Source organism: Macrotis lagotis, chromosome 8 (genome assembly GCF_037893015.1).
Source record: "Macrotis lagotis isolate mMagLag1 chromosome 8, bilby.v1.9.chrom.fasta, whole genome shotgun sequence".
NCBI classification, from domain to species: Eukaryota; Metazoa; Chordata; class Mammalia; order Peramelemorphia; family Peramelidae; genus Macrotis; species Macrotis lagotis.
Window position 1 is genome coordinate 116,334,538 of NC_133665.1, and position 15,873 is coordinate 116,350,410.

The 15,873-nt window shown below is 35.5% G+C and overlaps 1 protein-coding gene across 1 annotated transcript in view; it reads right to left on the bottom strand.

Annotated features, from left to right (window-relative positions):
- PKD1L1 (polycystin 1 like 1, transient receptor potential channel interacting) overlaps positions 1 to 15,873 on the bottom strand; it is a 140,544-nt gene that overhangs the window by 10,106 nt on the left and 114,565 nt on the right. Inside the window, exons 39-42 of the mRNA XM_074199030.1 lie at positions 10,849 to 10,908; positions 9,119 to 9,309; positions 6,643 to 6,877; positions 80 to 184 (exon numbers count right to left, since the gene is read on the bottom strand). Of these exons, the coding sequence (XP_074055131.1) occupies positions 80 to 184; positions 6,643 to 6,877; positions 9,119 to 9,309; positions 10,849 to 10,908 (591 nt within the window). The remainder of the gene's footprint in view (positions 1 to 79; positions 185 to 6,642; positions 6,878 to 9,118; positions 9,310 to 10,848; positions 10,909 to 15,873) is intronic.

Consider the following 15,873-nt stretch of genomic DNA (forward strand, 5'->3'; position numbering starts at 1 on the left):
GCTACTATTTGTAAAAGCACTTTGTAAACCTTGCAAAGCTCTAATAGATTGTTGTTGGTGGTGTTGGTGTTGGTGTTACCTCTATCCAGTTCCATGAGTCTTGCCAGTAGCTGAGGATCCCTTTCTGAATCATAATGAACATTTGAAAGCAGAGGTGAGTGAGGCTAAATACCAGGAAAACCAACTATTTTAAAAACAAACAAAAGAAACAGAATGTTTTTAGGAGTTACAATACAAGCTCATTGAATTTTTTGGCACACTATTCTACCACCCATGATCAGACTATTCTGACTATGGCACAATGCAGTACCTTGTTCATCTTAGAGTTCTGCACTTTTACTTCTTAGTTATAAATTAGAAGCAACATGGTGCAGGGGATAGAGTTGACTTCAAAGCCAAAAGACTTGGGTTCATTCCCCATATCTACAAATATGGACTATGTGACCCTGGGCAAAGGATTGATTTCTTGGTGCTTCAGAAAACTTTATAAGAAAGACTCTAAATTGCAGAAGGGGTGCCCACCTGCCTAGTTAGTTGGAGTTCCTCAGCAGGGGCTCCCAAAACCATGACATCAGGTATCCACTCTCTATCCTCTCTTCTTTATTCATCAATACTTTAAGCTTCCATCCATGAATCTATCAGGGTGTGTAGCTCCTACAGAGCTTGAAATACCTGGGCAATTTAATAGTTGGCCCTCCAACCCATGCCTCCATTTTCACATTGATTAGTCTTCAATTCTTTTTTGTCTTCATTTTCAAAAGAGGTCCAGATACGTCTACTTTCAGTCATCCTTAGACTTTGCTTGTTGTTTTCTGAACTTCATCATAAATTTCCCCCTTTTCATCACCCCCTTTTCAGTTCCATTTTATATACTGTATTCCATCAGGGACTATCTTTGTTTTCGCTTAAGTTTATATTTCCAAGGGGCAGTTAGATGGCATAGTGGATAGAGCACTGACCCTAGAGTCAGGAGGACCTGAGTTCAAATCCAACCTCAGACACTTAATAATCATCTAGCTGTATGACCTTGGGGAAGTCACTTAACCCCATTGCCTTACCAAAAAATAAAGAAAAAGTTTATATTTCTAGCATTTAGTTCAGTACAAAGCACAAGATTAACAATAAATAAATCTTGTTGATGGGTTGATTCAAGAGTACTCACAGGGAACAAATTATGTCTCTGATATCAAAATGGGCTTTAGAATAATACATGGAGACTCCTACTCCAACAAGCATGCATCTCTAATATTAGCTAGGCAGTCTTCAGTCCACAAATATAGAACCTGTCATTAGGCTTGGGCTTGAAGATAAGAGTTTTGTAGGATCTGTCAGAGCACATGCCTCATAGGCAGAGCCTTCAAGAACCTATTTTTTTGCATAATTTGATGGAGCAGCATAAAAGAACTTTGAGGGAGGATGATTTAAATATATATATATATGTATGTATGTATGTGTATATAGATCTTGAAATACATATCTTCTCATAGAACTTTAAAGTTAGAATATTAGGGTTCATCATATAAAACTTCTTTCTCTTTCCTTATATTATTTTCTGATATTTTTATTCTATTCTTCCTTTTTTTGTCTCCACTCTGAGAACCAATTTGGAATAATGGAGAAAATGCAAGCTTTGAAGTCATGATGATCAAGTTTGGGTTCTGTGGTCTAGAGACCCTGGGTTTCTAGAGACACAGGGTCTCTTAGTGCCCTATTCTCTAAGCAAGCAACTATTTAGAATGAACTTTCCATACCAGGAGCTCCCTATACCAATGACATCATAGATATTGACCAAAAGAAAAAACAGGCAATTTTTATTACTTTCTTTTCATGTATGTTTTATATTTTGAATTGAAATGCAAGCTCCAATGAGGACTTAATCTTTGTATCCTTCCTTCTTGTATAAATGTTTTAGGAATGAAAGAAAAAATGGATAGATTTTTTTATTTCTATAGCTGAAATGAACATTATATCAGAACATGAAAATTATAACACTTGCTTGACAACTAATATTGAGTTGGATCAAAGAAAGTTCTATAAATTGTATACTTTGCTACATTACCCCCATTGTCCTGACATTTGAAATGAGTGTCCCTGTGTATTACTGTAAAATGCATGTGATTTGACTTATGAAATTTTTTTTTGTTCATAACCCTAGAATGTTTTAGGATTAAAATTGTAGTCATATATTTAAAAGTCCATCATTCCTACCTTCAAATATTATCCCACAATGCCTATTTGAATCACAGAATAGCTTTGTATCCTAATTCCTTTTTTTGTTTGCTGATAACACTTCTCTTATCAAAAATTCAAAAATTTTTATCAATGATCTACCATGTGCAAAGCATTAGAATGGGGATTGGGGGAATTACAAAGTGTGTTATATATTGCCTCTAACAAAATTATGGATTCAATATAGTTCTTACCCTTCTGTAATTTATAGCATAATAAGAAATTAGGTGACATGCACAGACCACTACAGTATAACTGAATACACCATCGAATTTCTAAAAAAGTATTGTCAGTTTTAAGGGGAGAGGAAAGTCATATTATCAGTTGAAAGCTGAGGAAAGATTTCACAGATGAGATAGTATTTAAGTTAGGCTTTTGCTATTATTCAAGTCATTTTTAATCATGCCCAACTCTTCATGACTCTATTGGGGATTTTCAGGGCAAAGATACTGGAATGGTTTGCCATTTCCTTCTCCAGCTCATTTTACAGATGAGGAAACTGAGATAAACATGGTTAAATAACTTGGCCAGAGTCACACAGCTAATAAATGACTGAGACCAGATTTGAACCAATGAGCCTTCCTGACTCTAGTCCTGGCTCTCTGTCTACTGAGACACCTAGATACCACTTTAAAGCTTAGCTTTAAGGATAGCAGAGTACCATAATACAAAGAGAATACTATCTTTGGAAAAAGTGGTTCCATAGCTATCTTGCCCAGGCCAGAAAGAGCAAAAAGTCAAAGTAACCCTCAACAGCATCTCTAACATGTTCTTCTTTGTTTCTACTTGCTCTAACCATTATAGAGTCCCTGATAAGCTCATACCAGGCTGTAGACCTTTCTACTTACGTTGCCTTCTTCTGCCAAACCATTCTCCATACTGCCTCTGGAACTGGAGTTTCTTACACTTAGAACTAGTCGGATTGCTCCTCTGCTCAAAACCACAAATGATTCCCTATTACTTGATCTCATAGCAGCCCCCAAAAAGCTCATGTTAACTATGGTCCCTTGAAGAGAAGTCCAGGAATAAGGGGGTAAGAAGCAATCCAACAGCCTTTGCCCTGGTCAGATTGCATCTGTGTTATTATGTTATCTTTTCTGGGCACCACTTTTAGGCAGAACCTTGACCAAATGCAGAATGTGTAAAGGGGGTCATTGAAATGGGGAAGAGTCTCCAAAGCATGGTATATGAGGACAAGTTGAAAATTGGGGATGTTGGACCTGGAGAATAAAAGAGTTAGGGAGAATATTTCAGTAATCTTCTAGTACTTGAAGGTGGTCATGTGTAAGAGAAATTGGATTATTCTGTCCAACCTAGAGGGCAGAATCAAAAACAAGGGGTAGAAGTACTAAGGAAAGAATTTAGGCTTTCATGCCTTCTTTAAAATGAAAACTAACCAAAAGAGGAATGAGCTGGATCAGAACACAGTTAATTCTCTCCCATTATAGTCCTTCAAGTCAAGACAGGATGCTCATTTGTCTTAAGGTGGGAATTTTTAGTCAATCTTTACCTGGAGTAGGGAATCGTCTCTGAAATTCTGTAATTCTGTGACATAAATTTGACAACACCTTATTTATCCCCTCTTTATCTTTTATTATTCCATTTCATTGAATCTCCATCATCAATAAAATTGAAGGCAGAGGTTTGGTGGAGCCAGCTAGACTGGGTGAATCAGTTCCTAAGAGCTGATTTTTAAATTTTCAGTGTGAACATTTACCCCTCAGAAATCTGAGGGGTTTTTTATTTGGTTATTTGTTTTGTTTTGTTCTTATTTGTTGTGATTAAGAAAATTATGGAGAAAATGTTAAAAATACAGATTAAATTTAAAAGTGTGTCACACATACATTTTTTAGAGAAATCGCTGTTGAACATTTCCTGAGACTATCCCCTGCCCTCTATTGAACATAGTACTATCTGATTTCTGAAATCCAACATGTTGGTCTGTACCAGGAATGACCTCTCACCATTTAATTTATTTAAATCTTATCTATCCCATAAAGTCCAACTCCACTTCTATCTTTTAGGGTTTGGGGTTTTTTTTTTTTTGTTTGCAAGGCAAATGGGGTTAAGTGGCTTGCCCAAGGCTACACAGCTAGGTAATTATTAAGTGTCTGAGACCGGATTTGAACCCAGGTACTCCTGACTCCAAGGCTGGTGCTTTATCCACTACACCACCTAGCCGCCCCTTCCACTTCTATCTTGTGCATGAAGTGTTAGTAATCTTCCAAATTAGTTACCTTCAGAACTCAAAGTACTCTTTGTTTTGTAACTTTCTAATGCACTTATCATATGATACTGTACATATTGAATATATAATTATAATAGTATAATTCCATTGCTAGAAAGTCATTCCTTTGAATTTGAAACTTCTTAGTTTTCTAGAATTCTTAATATTAAAGAAGACACATAGAAGCTCAGAAAGGGTAACATGCTATAAAGTTAATTAGCTACTGGACTAGCTAAGGTGTATAGTATTAAGTATAGCCTTTAGTTATAAGTATAATCTAGCAATAAGCATTACCTAGGTTCCTGAGGTGGTATGAGTTAGCAGACCAAAAAGAGACAGAAAGTTGATGAGAAGTTCTCAAGATTGTATAATATTGTATGGTAGAATTATTTTTGAATTTCATCCCCATATTAGACTTCAATATCCATGAAGTCAGATTTTCTTTTTCTCTCTATTCCCTCTGTCAGTCATCTTATAAACTCTTATGGGTTAAATTATCATCTAAATGTAGAAGACTTCCAAAACGTGTGTGTGTTTGTTTTATGATATTCTGCATTTACTTATTTGTGAATTTGTTGCATTCCTCTAGTAGAATGTAAATTCCTTGAGGGCAGGGGTTTTTTTTATTTTGATCTTAGTTTTCCCAAAACTCAGTAGTACATAACAGACACTTTTTAAATGTTCATTTATCTAGAATTTTCACCCTTGTCAGCAGCTCAGTGTCTTGCATTGGTAGGCATGCAGTAAATGTTTGTTATATGAATAGATCTATTGTCAAATATCTGTTCAGAATGCATTCTTTTCTTTATGTTGCCAAAGTGGTTTTTGTTACTGGCAAATACATATTTACAGAGCATATTTGTGTCAATTTAATTTTTTAAAAAGATTTTTATAAACCCCTCCTATAGGCAGAAAACACTGTGGGAGGTACAAAGTTTAGAGAAGCAATTCTCAAACTTTTGGGTCTCAGGATCCCATGCCATTTTAAAATGATTGAGGACTTCCACAAAATCTTTTGTTTCTATGCATCCTATCTATCTCTCATGTTGGAAATTTAAAAGTCTTAGTAACATTGAAAATAGTTTTGATATCATGGAACCCATGAAGGATCTCTCTAAGATTCCCAGACTACAATTTGGCAACCACTAGTTTAGAGTATTGTCTTTGTACTTACTGATTTTTCTATTTCTCTTCTACAGTTACATGCAAAAAAACCATCTAAAAAACCACTCAGCATATCCTAGACTTTTATAACTTATTAATTCAAAGTAACTGTTCAATCATAAATGTTGTAGAAATAGTTACCCAAGTATATATGTATTACCTCTTGAAGTCATTTAGGGACATATGTACTATACTATGAGTCTACAATATGACTATATGAACATATATGTATACTAACACATGTTGCCTCTATTGTACTGGCTTAATAAAGGATTATTGAAAAATATAGATATATCCAAGCCAATAGAGGCTAAATTTCCCAGTCTCGTCTCTACCACTGATGAACTACCACTTGCTTTGAGCTCTGACTGAGAAAAATGGTTTTTTGTATTTTTTATTTTTGTATTTACATTCAAACTTCATAATGCCTTATTTTCCCCAAAAGAATGACAGGGAAGGTTAAAAACTGCGGAAAGTATAATTGCAGAGTAAGTACACTTGAAAATCAAGAAAGGTCTAGAGAATAGAGAAGAATAGAATACTCCATGCTAGTATTTTCATGATTTGAAATAATGAATCAAATTAATTACACACTATTTAACAAGGAAAAACATGACCAGGGGAAGGGTTATGCTATTCATTCCATCATTTTGATGATGATGTATCTATTTATTTTATTAGGTTTTGGTTTTTTTTTTTTGGCAAGGCAAACGGGGTTAAGTGGCTTGCCCAAGGCCACACAGCTAGGCAATTATTAAGTGTCCAAGACTGGATTTGAACCCCGGTACTCCTGACTCCAGGGCCAGTGCTTTATCCACTACGCCACCTAGCCGCCCCGATGTATTTATTTTATTACATTTTCTAGTGGTTTGGGGTCAGAAAAGCAATCAAAGACTTAGTGACCAGGATTGAATCAAAAGAATGATAGCATGCATCTGTGTAATGAATTGAAGTCCTTAATGTCTGAGGATTAGAGAACTATTCTAGAGGTGAAACAAAAGAACAGTTGACATTCAACTTACTTCAGAAAACATGATACAGTAACTCATAACAGAGTGGGTGTGATAGATGCTAAATGACTCCACAAGGAATGATGTAGTGATGTCGCCTGTGGGTAACACTTCTGCCAATAAGGACACACTGGAGAAAAGACTGGTAGGAGGGTTGTAGAGGGCAAAGTGTATAGAGATTTCCTTGGTCCTTTGATCTATCCACCTACTATTCCTTAGGTTGATTAAAGCTGAGTAAGCTTTGGTCCTATAAAGAAAAAGAAATTAAAAGAAAATATATGTTAAATGAAAAATGAAATATTTAGGGTTTTTTGATCCCAAACACCCCTTTGTATCTCATAGTAATATGTAATAAATAGATATCATACTGGAAATGACTAAATCAGGTTTTCTTATGGGGGAGGGAAGCTCTATCCCCAAAGCTAAACAGATGGAGTTCTCTTCTCTTCAATGCCCCCCCAACCACCAGTCATTGGGGGTTCTACTAAAGGACCCCTTGTTTGTCCTGTTTCTTGCTCTCCTTGCAAAGCCTCTGGAGCTAGGTGGTATACAGTGGGAAAGATGAGGACAATCTTCCAAGTCATTAGTCATTACTAATGTGCCCTCAAATGTCTGACTAATAGTTACTCTACAAGAGTAATATTAATGGGTTTTTTTGTTTTTGTTTTTGCAAGGCAATGGGGTTAAGTAACTTGCCAAAGGTCATAAAGCTAGGTAATTATTAAGTGTCTAAGGCCAGATTTGCATGTATGAATGTAAGTATGTATAGAGACATTAGATAGATAGACAGATAGATATCACATCAAGGTTTTTAAAGTATATCACATATACTATCTCATTTGATCCTGGATCTCCATGATGTTATTCTTAAGTCTTAATTTTTTTTTTATCAACAAGCTCACTCAAACAGGACAGGTTTAGATTGTATCAAATACCTTTGATGAGGGTACTGCATCTAAGATTTATAAAAACTAATAGAAGTATAAAAGATTAAAAACAATTGGCAAAGATTTCATAAAAGAAAAATTACAAATTATCATCATCCATATGAACCACTGCAACAAATCACTAATAATAAATCAATGCAAAAAAAGTCAAAATAATTCTGCAGTTTTGCCTCCAACTTAAACTGATAAAGAAAACAAGAGATGAGATTTACTCAATGATGGAAGGGTTATGAAAAGATGACCATACAAGTGGAATTTTGAATTGCTCTAAACATTCCAGAAAGCAATCTGAAAATACACTAAGAAAGTAACTAAACTCTTTATATATATATATATATATATATATATATATATATATATATATATATATACACATATATATATATATACATACATACATATACATATATCCCCAGGAGTTTAATGATAAAAGCTAAGACTCTAAATATCCTGAAATATTTATAGGAGCACTTTTCTTTAGTAGCAAAAAATGTAAACTAAGTAAATGATAACAATTGGAGAATGGCTGAAGAAGTTATGACAAATTTATGCCATGACTATTACTTTGCAGTTAGAAATGATGAATATAGTATATATAAAAGATTCTATATAAAAGAGTATGGGGAGATTTATATGACCCAATGCAAAAAAGAAATAAGTAGAGCAGTTATTAAAACAATATAAATGGAAAGAGTAACAATAAAATAATTAAAACTGAATGCAACAAAATCATAAGGAATCAGCTTGGTGCCAAAAAAGTAAATATGAAAAGGCATCCCCCCCACACTTGGAAAAGGAGTATGAATATGAGAATGGATCATTGAATATAATATCAGACTGTCAATGTTGTGTAATTTGTGGTGCACATGTTTTCCTTTTTTTAATTTATTCTTGGCTATAAAATATAATTCTGTGGAAGCGAGAAGAAAGAGGAATATATTGAGAAATGTGGGTAATCTTAAGGAAAATCTATAAAAACTATTTTAAAAGAAAATACTTACTTTAAAATACTTTTTTAAAAAGAATATTTTCAAAAAGTTCCCAGTAATGCCTTTTCATTATTCTTATAAGTACTCAATAGGAATAATAGTATTATTTTATAGCATAGTGAATAGAGTGCTGAGCCTAGAGTCAGAAAGACCTGAATCCAAATTTAACTTCAGATACTTTACTAGCTGTGTAGCTCTGATCAAGCCACTTAACTTCTATCTACCTCAATTTCTTCAATTGCAAAATGAAGATAATAAAAGCACTTAGCTCCCAGGTAATGGGAGGAGCTTTCAAATGAGATCATATATATAAAGAGCTTGGTATTATACCTAAATGTTTATTTTTCTCCTCTCCTTTTCACATAAATTATCTACTTTGAGTTTCACAACATATAGCTATTATTATCTTCAAGATAGGAAAAGTGAGACTCAGAGAACCAAGTGATTTGCACATACAGACACACACTATGGGCACCTCTGAAAATCCAGACTAACCACAAGAATTCACAGAATATCCTGACATTCTTCCCCCCTAACCCCAGAAGAATAGACCTTGTCCTTCCCAGGTTCACTAAAAATTCTTGATCATTCTCATTCTCCACTTGATCACATTGGAGGCATCTTTTGGTCTGAGTCATTTTCACTTTTTCTGAGTCTGATTGAAGAATATTTTCATTATCTTGATTCTGGAGCTGATGTATAAGAGAAGAGGCTTCCGTGGAAATTGAAAATTCTCCAGGAAACTAAAAAAAGAAAAAAGTTAGTAAGAAGAGAAAAATAAATCCAGTTTTTTTAAAAAACCAGAATTTTATCTTGTAGCTTGAAAAATACTAGGTTGACATAAGTTTATCAAATACTATGAAACAGTATATCGTATTACTATATACATGGCATGGTTCTCAAAAAAACTACATATATCTGTGTACTATACACATTTGTGTACTGTTATACATAGATTATATATACAATTTTATATCTATGTCTGTAATTATAGCAATACCTTTCATCTCTTTGTCTATGTCTATATTTGCATCTATCCCTCACTCTAGTACTTTACTAATACCTATGCCCAAGTGATAAATCATCAATGTCTATGCTTCCCTAGGGGAGAAAACATCCTAGTGGAACATGTACAAGACCCCTTAGTGCTCCCCAGAAGCTGCACCCCTGATCCTATAACAAGGGGTACATTAATTGATCTCGGCCTCATACAGGTTATCAGTTGCATTCTCATCATAAACAGAGGTGTAAGGGCAGCTAGGTGGTGCACTGGAGAGAGTACTGACCCTGGAGTCAGGAGGACCTGAGTTCAAATCCTGCCTTAGACACTTAATAATTACCTAGTGGGTGACCTTTAGCAAGTCACTTAACCCCATTGCCTTACAAAAAAAATAAAAAAAATAGAACTGCAAATATTGAACTTTTTGTATTTTTTAATCTAATTTTGTAAATTTTTAAAAGTACTAGAGAGACTCTTACTGGGTTTTACTTTACATACAAAATGTGGATTGTTAGATAAGATAGATAGATAAGATGACATTTTATACCTATGTTCTCATTTGAACTTCACAGCAACCAATAGAGGTTGGTTCCAAATGAGAAAACAAAGGTTTGGAGTCATTAAATGACTTGCCCATAGTTACACAACCAGTATGTAACAAAAGTTAAATTTTTGAATTCAGGTCCTCTTAAATTCAAGTTCAGCACTCTATCCACCAGACCATGTTGCCTCCTATTCCCTAGACCAATGGTTCTCCAAAAATGATCTGAGGACTCCTGGGAGTCCCCAAAACTCTGTCAGATCATCCATGAAGTCAAAACTATTTTCATAATACTTTGAGTTTTAATTCTAACACTGCAAATGTTGATAAATATAACCTATAAAAATGAAAGCTCTACGAGGGTTTTGGAAAATTTATAAGACAGCAAAGGGTCCTGAGACCAAAAAATCTAAGAACCCTTGAGTTTTCAAAAGCATTAATGTCCCATCATCTTTGCTTTACATTTTAAGAATTATGAACAAAATATGAACTAAAAAATCCAATTTTAAGATGATAAAAACAAGATGACAAGAAAGGTAGTCCATCCCCCATAAATTTGTTAACTGTTCAGTGACAGATTAACAAAAGCATTCTTTTTTTTTTCAGTCAGACTCTTACTTTGGTCTCAGATTGTTTATGCAAAAGGTTAATCCTTCACTAATGGAGTCATTTAGACACCTTTAATTTAATTTAATTTGTTTTTATAAAAAAAACCATTTTATCACATAAAATATGACTAACCTTTAGTTGTCGAATTACCAAAGTCCCTATCAGATGGCATTTCCCTCCAAGAGGTCCAAACTAAAAACAATTCAGAAGAAATATTCTTAATTTATTAAATTGATAGCCAGTAATAAACAGCAGTGCAGAAATCAGAAAGTGAAGATCTTATAACCTTTGTAGAGATTGCAGATTCTGTATAATATACAGGTCAGAATTTTATCAAGCTCACTCAGCATTCTAAAGAAAATGTCAGCTCTCTCCTTTCCCATAAAACTTGAAAGGGGTGAGATCAGGACAGTGGTCTTCTAATGTGCAGTAAGTGAGTGTGATTCCTTTTCATCTTTAACTTCAACTGTTCATCAAAATGCTTTTATAAAAGGAAAAAAGGATTAGAAGGAGAAAACAAGTGTACACACATAAGTAAATGTGGTACTTCAGAGGACTGAGGGAAGTTTCCAAAGTAAATCTGATCTGTCTTTGAAATTTCATGACCACATCATAGTGGTACTATGACTGCTACACATTTTGATGAAAAGACAGGGTTCCACTATTTCTGTAAAAATTACCAGATGAGTTATTTGCTGGAAAGTTCCATGATATTTTTCTGGGACTATATTCTAAATGGAAGAAATACTGCTGACCATTTCCAATTTTCTCATCTAATATCTTATTTGGATTTAATAACTTTGATTCATCTCTCTCTCCCTCAGCTCTCATACTCAGTTAGTTATCTAATTCTGTCAATTCTTCTTCCTTTGAAATATTTGTCACCTCTATCCTCTTTTTTCCCATCTCCCTGACACATTACCCAGCATTTGGACCCCAACCACATTTATTGGACTTTCTATCTCTCCCTCCTCCAACCCAGCAATACTGCCAAAAAGTCTTTTTTATACTAAGATCTATAGTAAGTATTTAATAAATAGTTGTTAAATGAATGAATGATTAATTGTTGCCATGAAAATTTGAAGAGTACATTTAAGTTTTGGATTTCCCTGGCTTTACATATTGATAAGAAAGTGAACACTAGAATTTTTTTGTTGAGACAAGGACTATTTATCAGTTCTGACTTCCATAAATGTACCACTAGGAAATTCCAAAGAATGTTGAATATTGAGAAAGGTCTCTGATTCTATATTATTTGTGGAAGAACCATTGCAGAGTTGTTACAACCATAAGTTTTGGTCAAGCTAATACATACTTACAGGATGCTAATCATATAGCCACTAAAGAGATGGGGGCAAAAAACAAATTAAAACTTGGACTAAGATTTTGGGGATGGGGGCAAAGCCAAGATGGCGACAAGAGAAGAGCCACTCTTAGGTGCTCTCTCAAAACTCATAAAATAAGGACTCTAACTAAATTAGAGAACCCACAGAGGGATCCAGTGAGGCAATTCTCCAGCCCAAGATAACCTGGAAAATAGTGGAAAGGCTCCTCTCCACGAGGTTAGAGGGGCAGCCCATTAGAGTGAAGGAAATTCAACCTCCCAGAGGCAGCCCCAGGGAACCTGGAAGCTGCAGCTCATGGCAGCAGGGGAAGTTTCCTGACCTACACCCTGGGGAGCACTAGGAACAATCAGATCAGCAGGGGACCTCTGTCAGAGCACATGAAACCCAGCCTTCAGGGCACTCAGCAAGCAGTGTGGCCACTGCAGCCCAGACCCAGGAAACGGAAGCAGGCAGAGCCGGTAAGCAGGAGCCCCTAGGCAGCTGAGTCTTGAGTGCTCAGCTTACCAAAGGGAGGGGAGTGAAGAGAGACTTCCAAAATTTGTCCTCTGCCCCTGGAACAAGACTCTGGGGCTCTGACCACATTCAGATCCTGATCACAGTCTAGGGCACCCCCCCCACCTCATCCCTGTGGAAGAGGGGTGAACTTGTGGCCATTTACAGACCAGGAGGGAAGACAGAGCTTCATACACTGAGATCCTTGTGTATGTGGGAGTGTCCCAATAATACTCAAAAGGTCAGGAAGCAGACCAAGACCAGGCACAGGTTAGGGAAATGAGTAAACAGAGAAAAAAAAGGAATACCATTGAGAAATACATTGTCTATGATCCCAAGAAGGATCAAAATACTCAATCTGAAGATGAGGAAGTACAAGCTCCAGCATCTAAAAACTGCAGGGAAAAATGAAAATTGGGCTCAGGCTATGACAGAGATCAAAAAAGATTTTGAAAATCAAGTGAGGGAGATAGAAGAAAAAATTAGGAAAATAAATTAGAGAGGTACAGGAAAAACATGAAAAAGAATTCAGCAGCTTAGTCAAGGTGATCCAAAAAAATGCTGAAGAAAATAACATGTTAAAAACCAGCATAGGTCAGATGGATGAAACAGTTCAAAAAGTTATTGAGGAGAAGAATGCTTTAAAAAGCAGAATTGGCCAGATGGAAAAAAAAAAAGATAAGAAAGCTATCTGAGGAAAACAAATCCTTTAGAAGTAGAATGGAACTAAAGGAAGTTGCTGACTTTACAAGAAGTCAAGATACAATACTTAAAAAGAATGAAAAATTAGAAGAAAATGTGAAACATCTCATTGAAAAAACAACTGATCTGGAAAACAGATTCAGGAAAAATAATTTAAAAATTATTGGGATACCTGAAAGTCATGATCAGGAAAAGGGCCTTGACATCATTTTTAAAGAGTTCCTACAGGAAAATTGCCCAGACATCCTAAAAGCAGAGGGCAAAATAGAAATTGAGAGAATCCACCAATCTCTCCCCAGAAAGAGATCCAAAAAAAACCCCCAGGAATATTATAGCCAAGTTCCAGAACTCCCAAGTCAAAGAGAAAATATTACAAGCAGCCAGAAGGACACAATTCAAATATTGTGGAGCTGCAGTCAGGATCACACAGACCTTAGCAGCAACTACATTAAGGGTTCATAGGGCTTGGAATATAATATTCCGGAAGGCAAAAGAGTTTGGAATGTAACAGAGAATCAACTACCCAGAAAAACTGAACATTCTCTTCCAGGGGAAAAAGATGAACTTTCAATGAATCAGGGGAATTTCAAATGTTCCTGTTAAATGGCCAGAGCTGAACAGAAAATTTGACCTTCAGATACAGGACTCGGGTGAAGCATAGAGAGTGGAGGAGAAGGGTAAAATATGAGGGACTTAATGATGATAAACTACATGTGTTCCTGAATAGAAAAATGATACTGATAATACTCATAAGAAACTTCTCGTTCATTAGAGCAGGTAGAAGGAGCTTTTCTAGATGAAGCACAGAAGAAAGCTGAATTTGAAGATATAATATATTATAAAAATGGATTCAATGGCTAAAAGGGATATGTAATGGGAGTAAGAGAAAGGAGAGGTGGAATAGGCTAAGATATTTCATATAAGATTTTTTTTATTACAATGAGATATTGCAATGATATGGAAGGGGGGAAGGCAAGGGGGAATGAGGGAATCTTCGCTCTCATCAGAGGTGGTTCGGAGAGCAAACAGCATATATACACAATGGAGTATAGACATATAGAGTAAGAAGGAGAGAAGGGGGACAGAGGGAAGGAGGAGATGTGAATGATGGAGGAGAGGGTAGACCATGAGGGAGAGTGGTCAGATATAACACATTTTCTTTTTTACTTCTTGCAAGGGGCTGGGATTGGATGGCCTGTCCAGGACCACAGGACCGGGTGGTTGCTGGGCCTAAGGAGTGGTATATGGGCTCAGAGTCTCTTGGTCCCAGGGCCAGGATCAGTCTGCTGCATCACTCAGCTACCCTACAGTACATTTAAGAAGAGGGACAGAGTGAAAGGAGAGAGAAAATATAGTATATAGTAGTGGGGAAGTACGAATGGAGGAACTTGCAATCAGCAATGGCAACAGTGGAAAAATATGGAAGTAGCTTTTATGTTGAATTTATAAAGAATGTGATCCACCTGCAACTGAGCTGGTGGTGTTGAAACACAATCTGAAGCACATTTTTTGTTATTATTATTTGGGGGGGGTTGCAGGGCAAGTGGAGTTGGGTGGCTTGCCCAGGGTTGCATAGCTAGGTGGTTGTTGGGTGTCTGAGGCCAGATCTGAGCACAGGTGCTCTGGGCTACAGGGCCAGTGCTCTGTCCACTGTGCCACCTAGTTGCTCCTATTATTTTTTTTATTTTAATTTTAATTTTTTCTTTATTGCTCACAAGGGTCTATATTTCGGGGAGGGGTATTATGTTTATTCTTAAACAAGAATATGTTAATAATGTATAAAAAACATCATTTGTACAAAAAATAAAAATACTATAATAAAAACCTATCATCAATTCAACTAAATGTATAAAAATGATATATGATACCACTAAAGAAGAAAAAAGAGATGTAAATACACACAAATAAGTCATAAAAAAAGATTTTGAGGACAACACACATTTAAAAAAGTACCCTGCTTCTGAGAAATTTGTACTTTTACTGGGAACGTAAAACTTACATACAAGAAACATGAGCAAAATTGTATAAAAAAACTGAAGATCAATTTCCACTTGTCTATGATTTAGTGTGTTAAAGAGTCCCCTAAGCTGAAAGAGATAAAAATGATTTACACAGCTTCACACAGCTATTATAAGTATCATGAGACAGGATTTGAATTCAGTTTCAACTAACTCCAAGTGCAATAATATATTCTTAGAATACAAAATAGAGTAAAATATCGTTCCATGATAATCTCTGTGGTTCAGGTAATAAGTGCTATACTCAAATTAAAATCACTTCAGCAAGTATTAAGTAACTAGTTTATGAAAAGTATTGGAATTGCAACAAAATGAACAAAAAATTGCTTTCCACAAGGAGTTTACATTCTCCTTGACACAGATGAGCAATCATAAAGCATAATAAAAAGATGTGAAGAAATTTGAAGGGGAGCACTAGAAATTGTTTTTTGTTTTGTTTTTAATTTCTCATGTCCAACTCTCTGTGATCCCTTTTAAGATTTTCTTGGCAAAGATACTGGAATGGTTTGCCATTTCCTTCAGTTTATTTTACAGCTGAGAAAACTGAGGCAAATGGGGTTAGGTGACTTGCCCAGGTTCATATAACTTGTGTCTGAGAC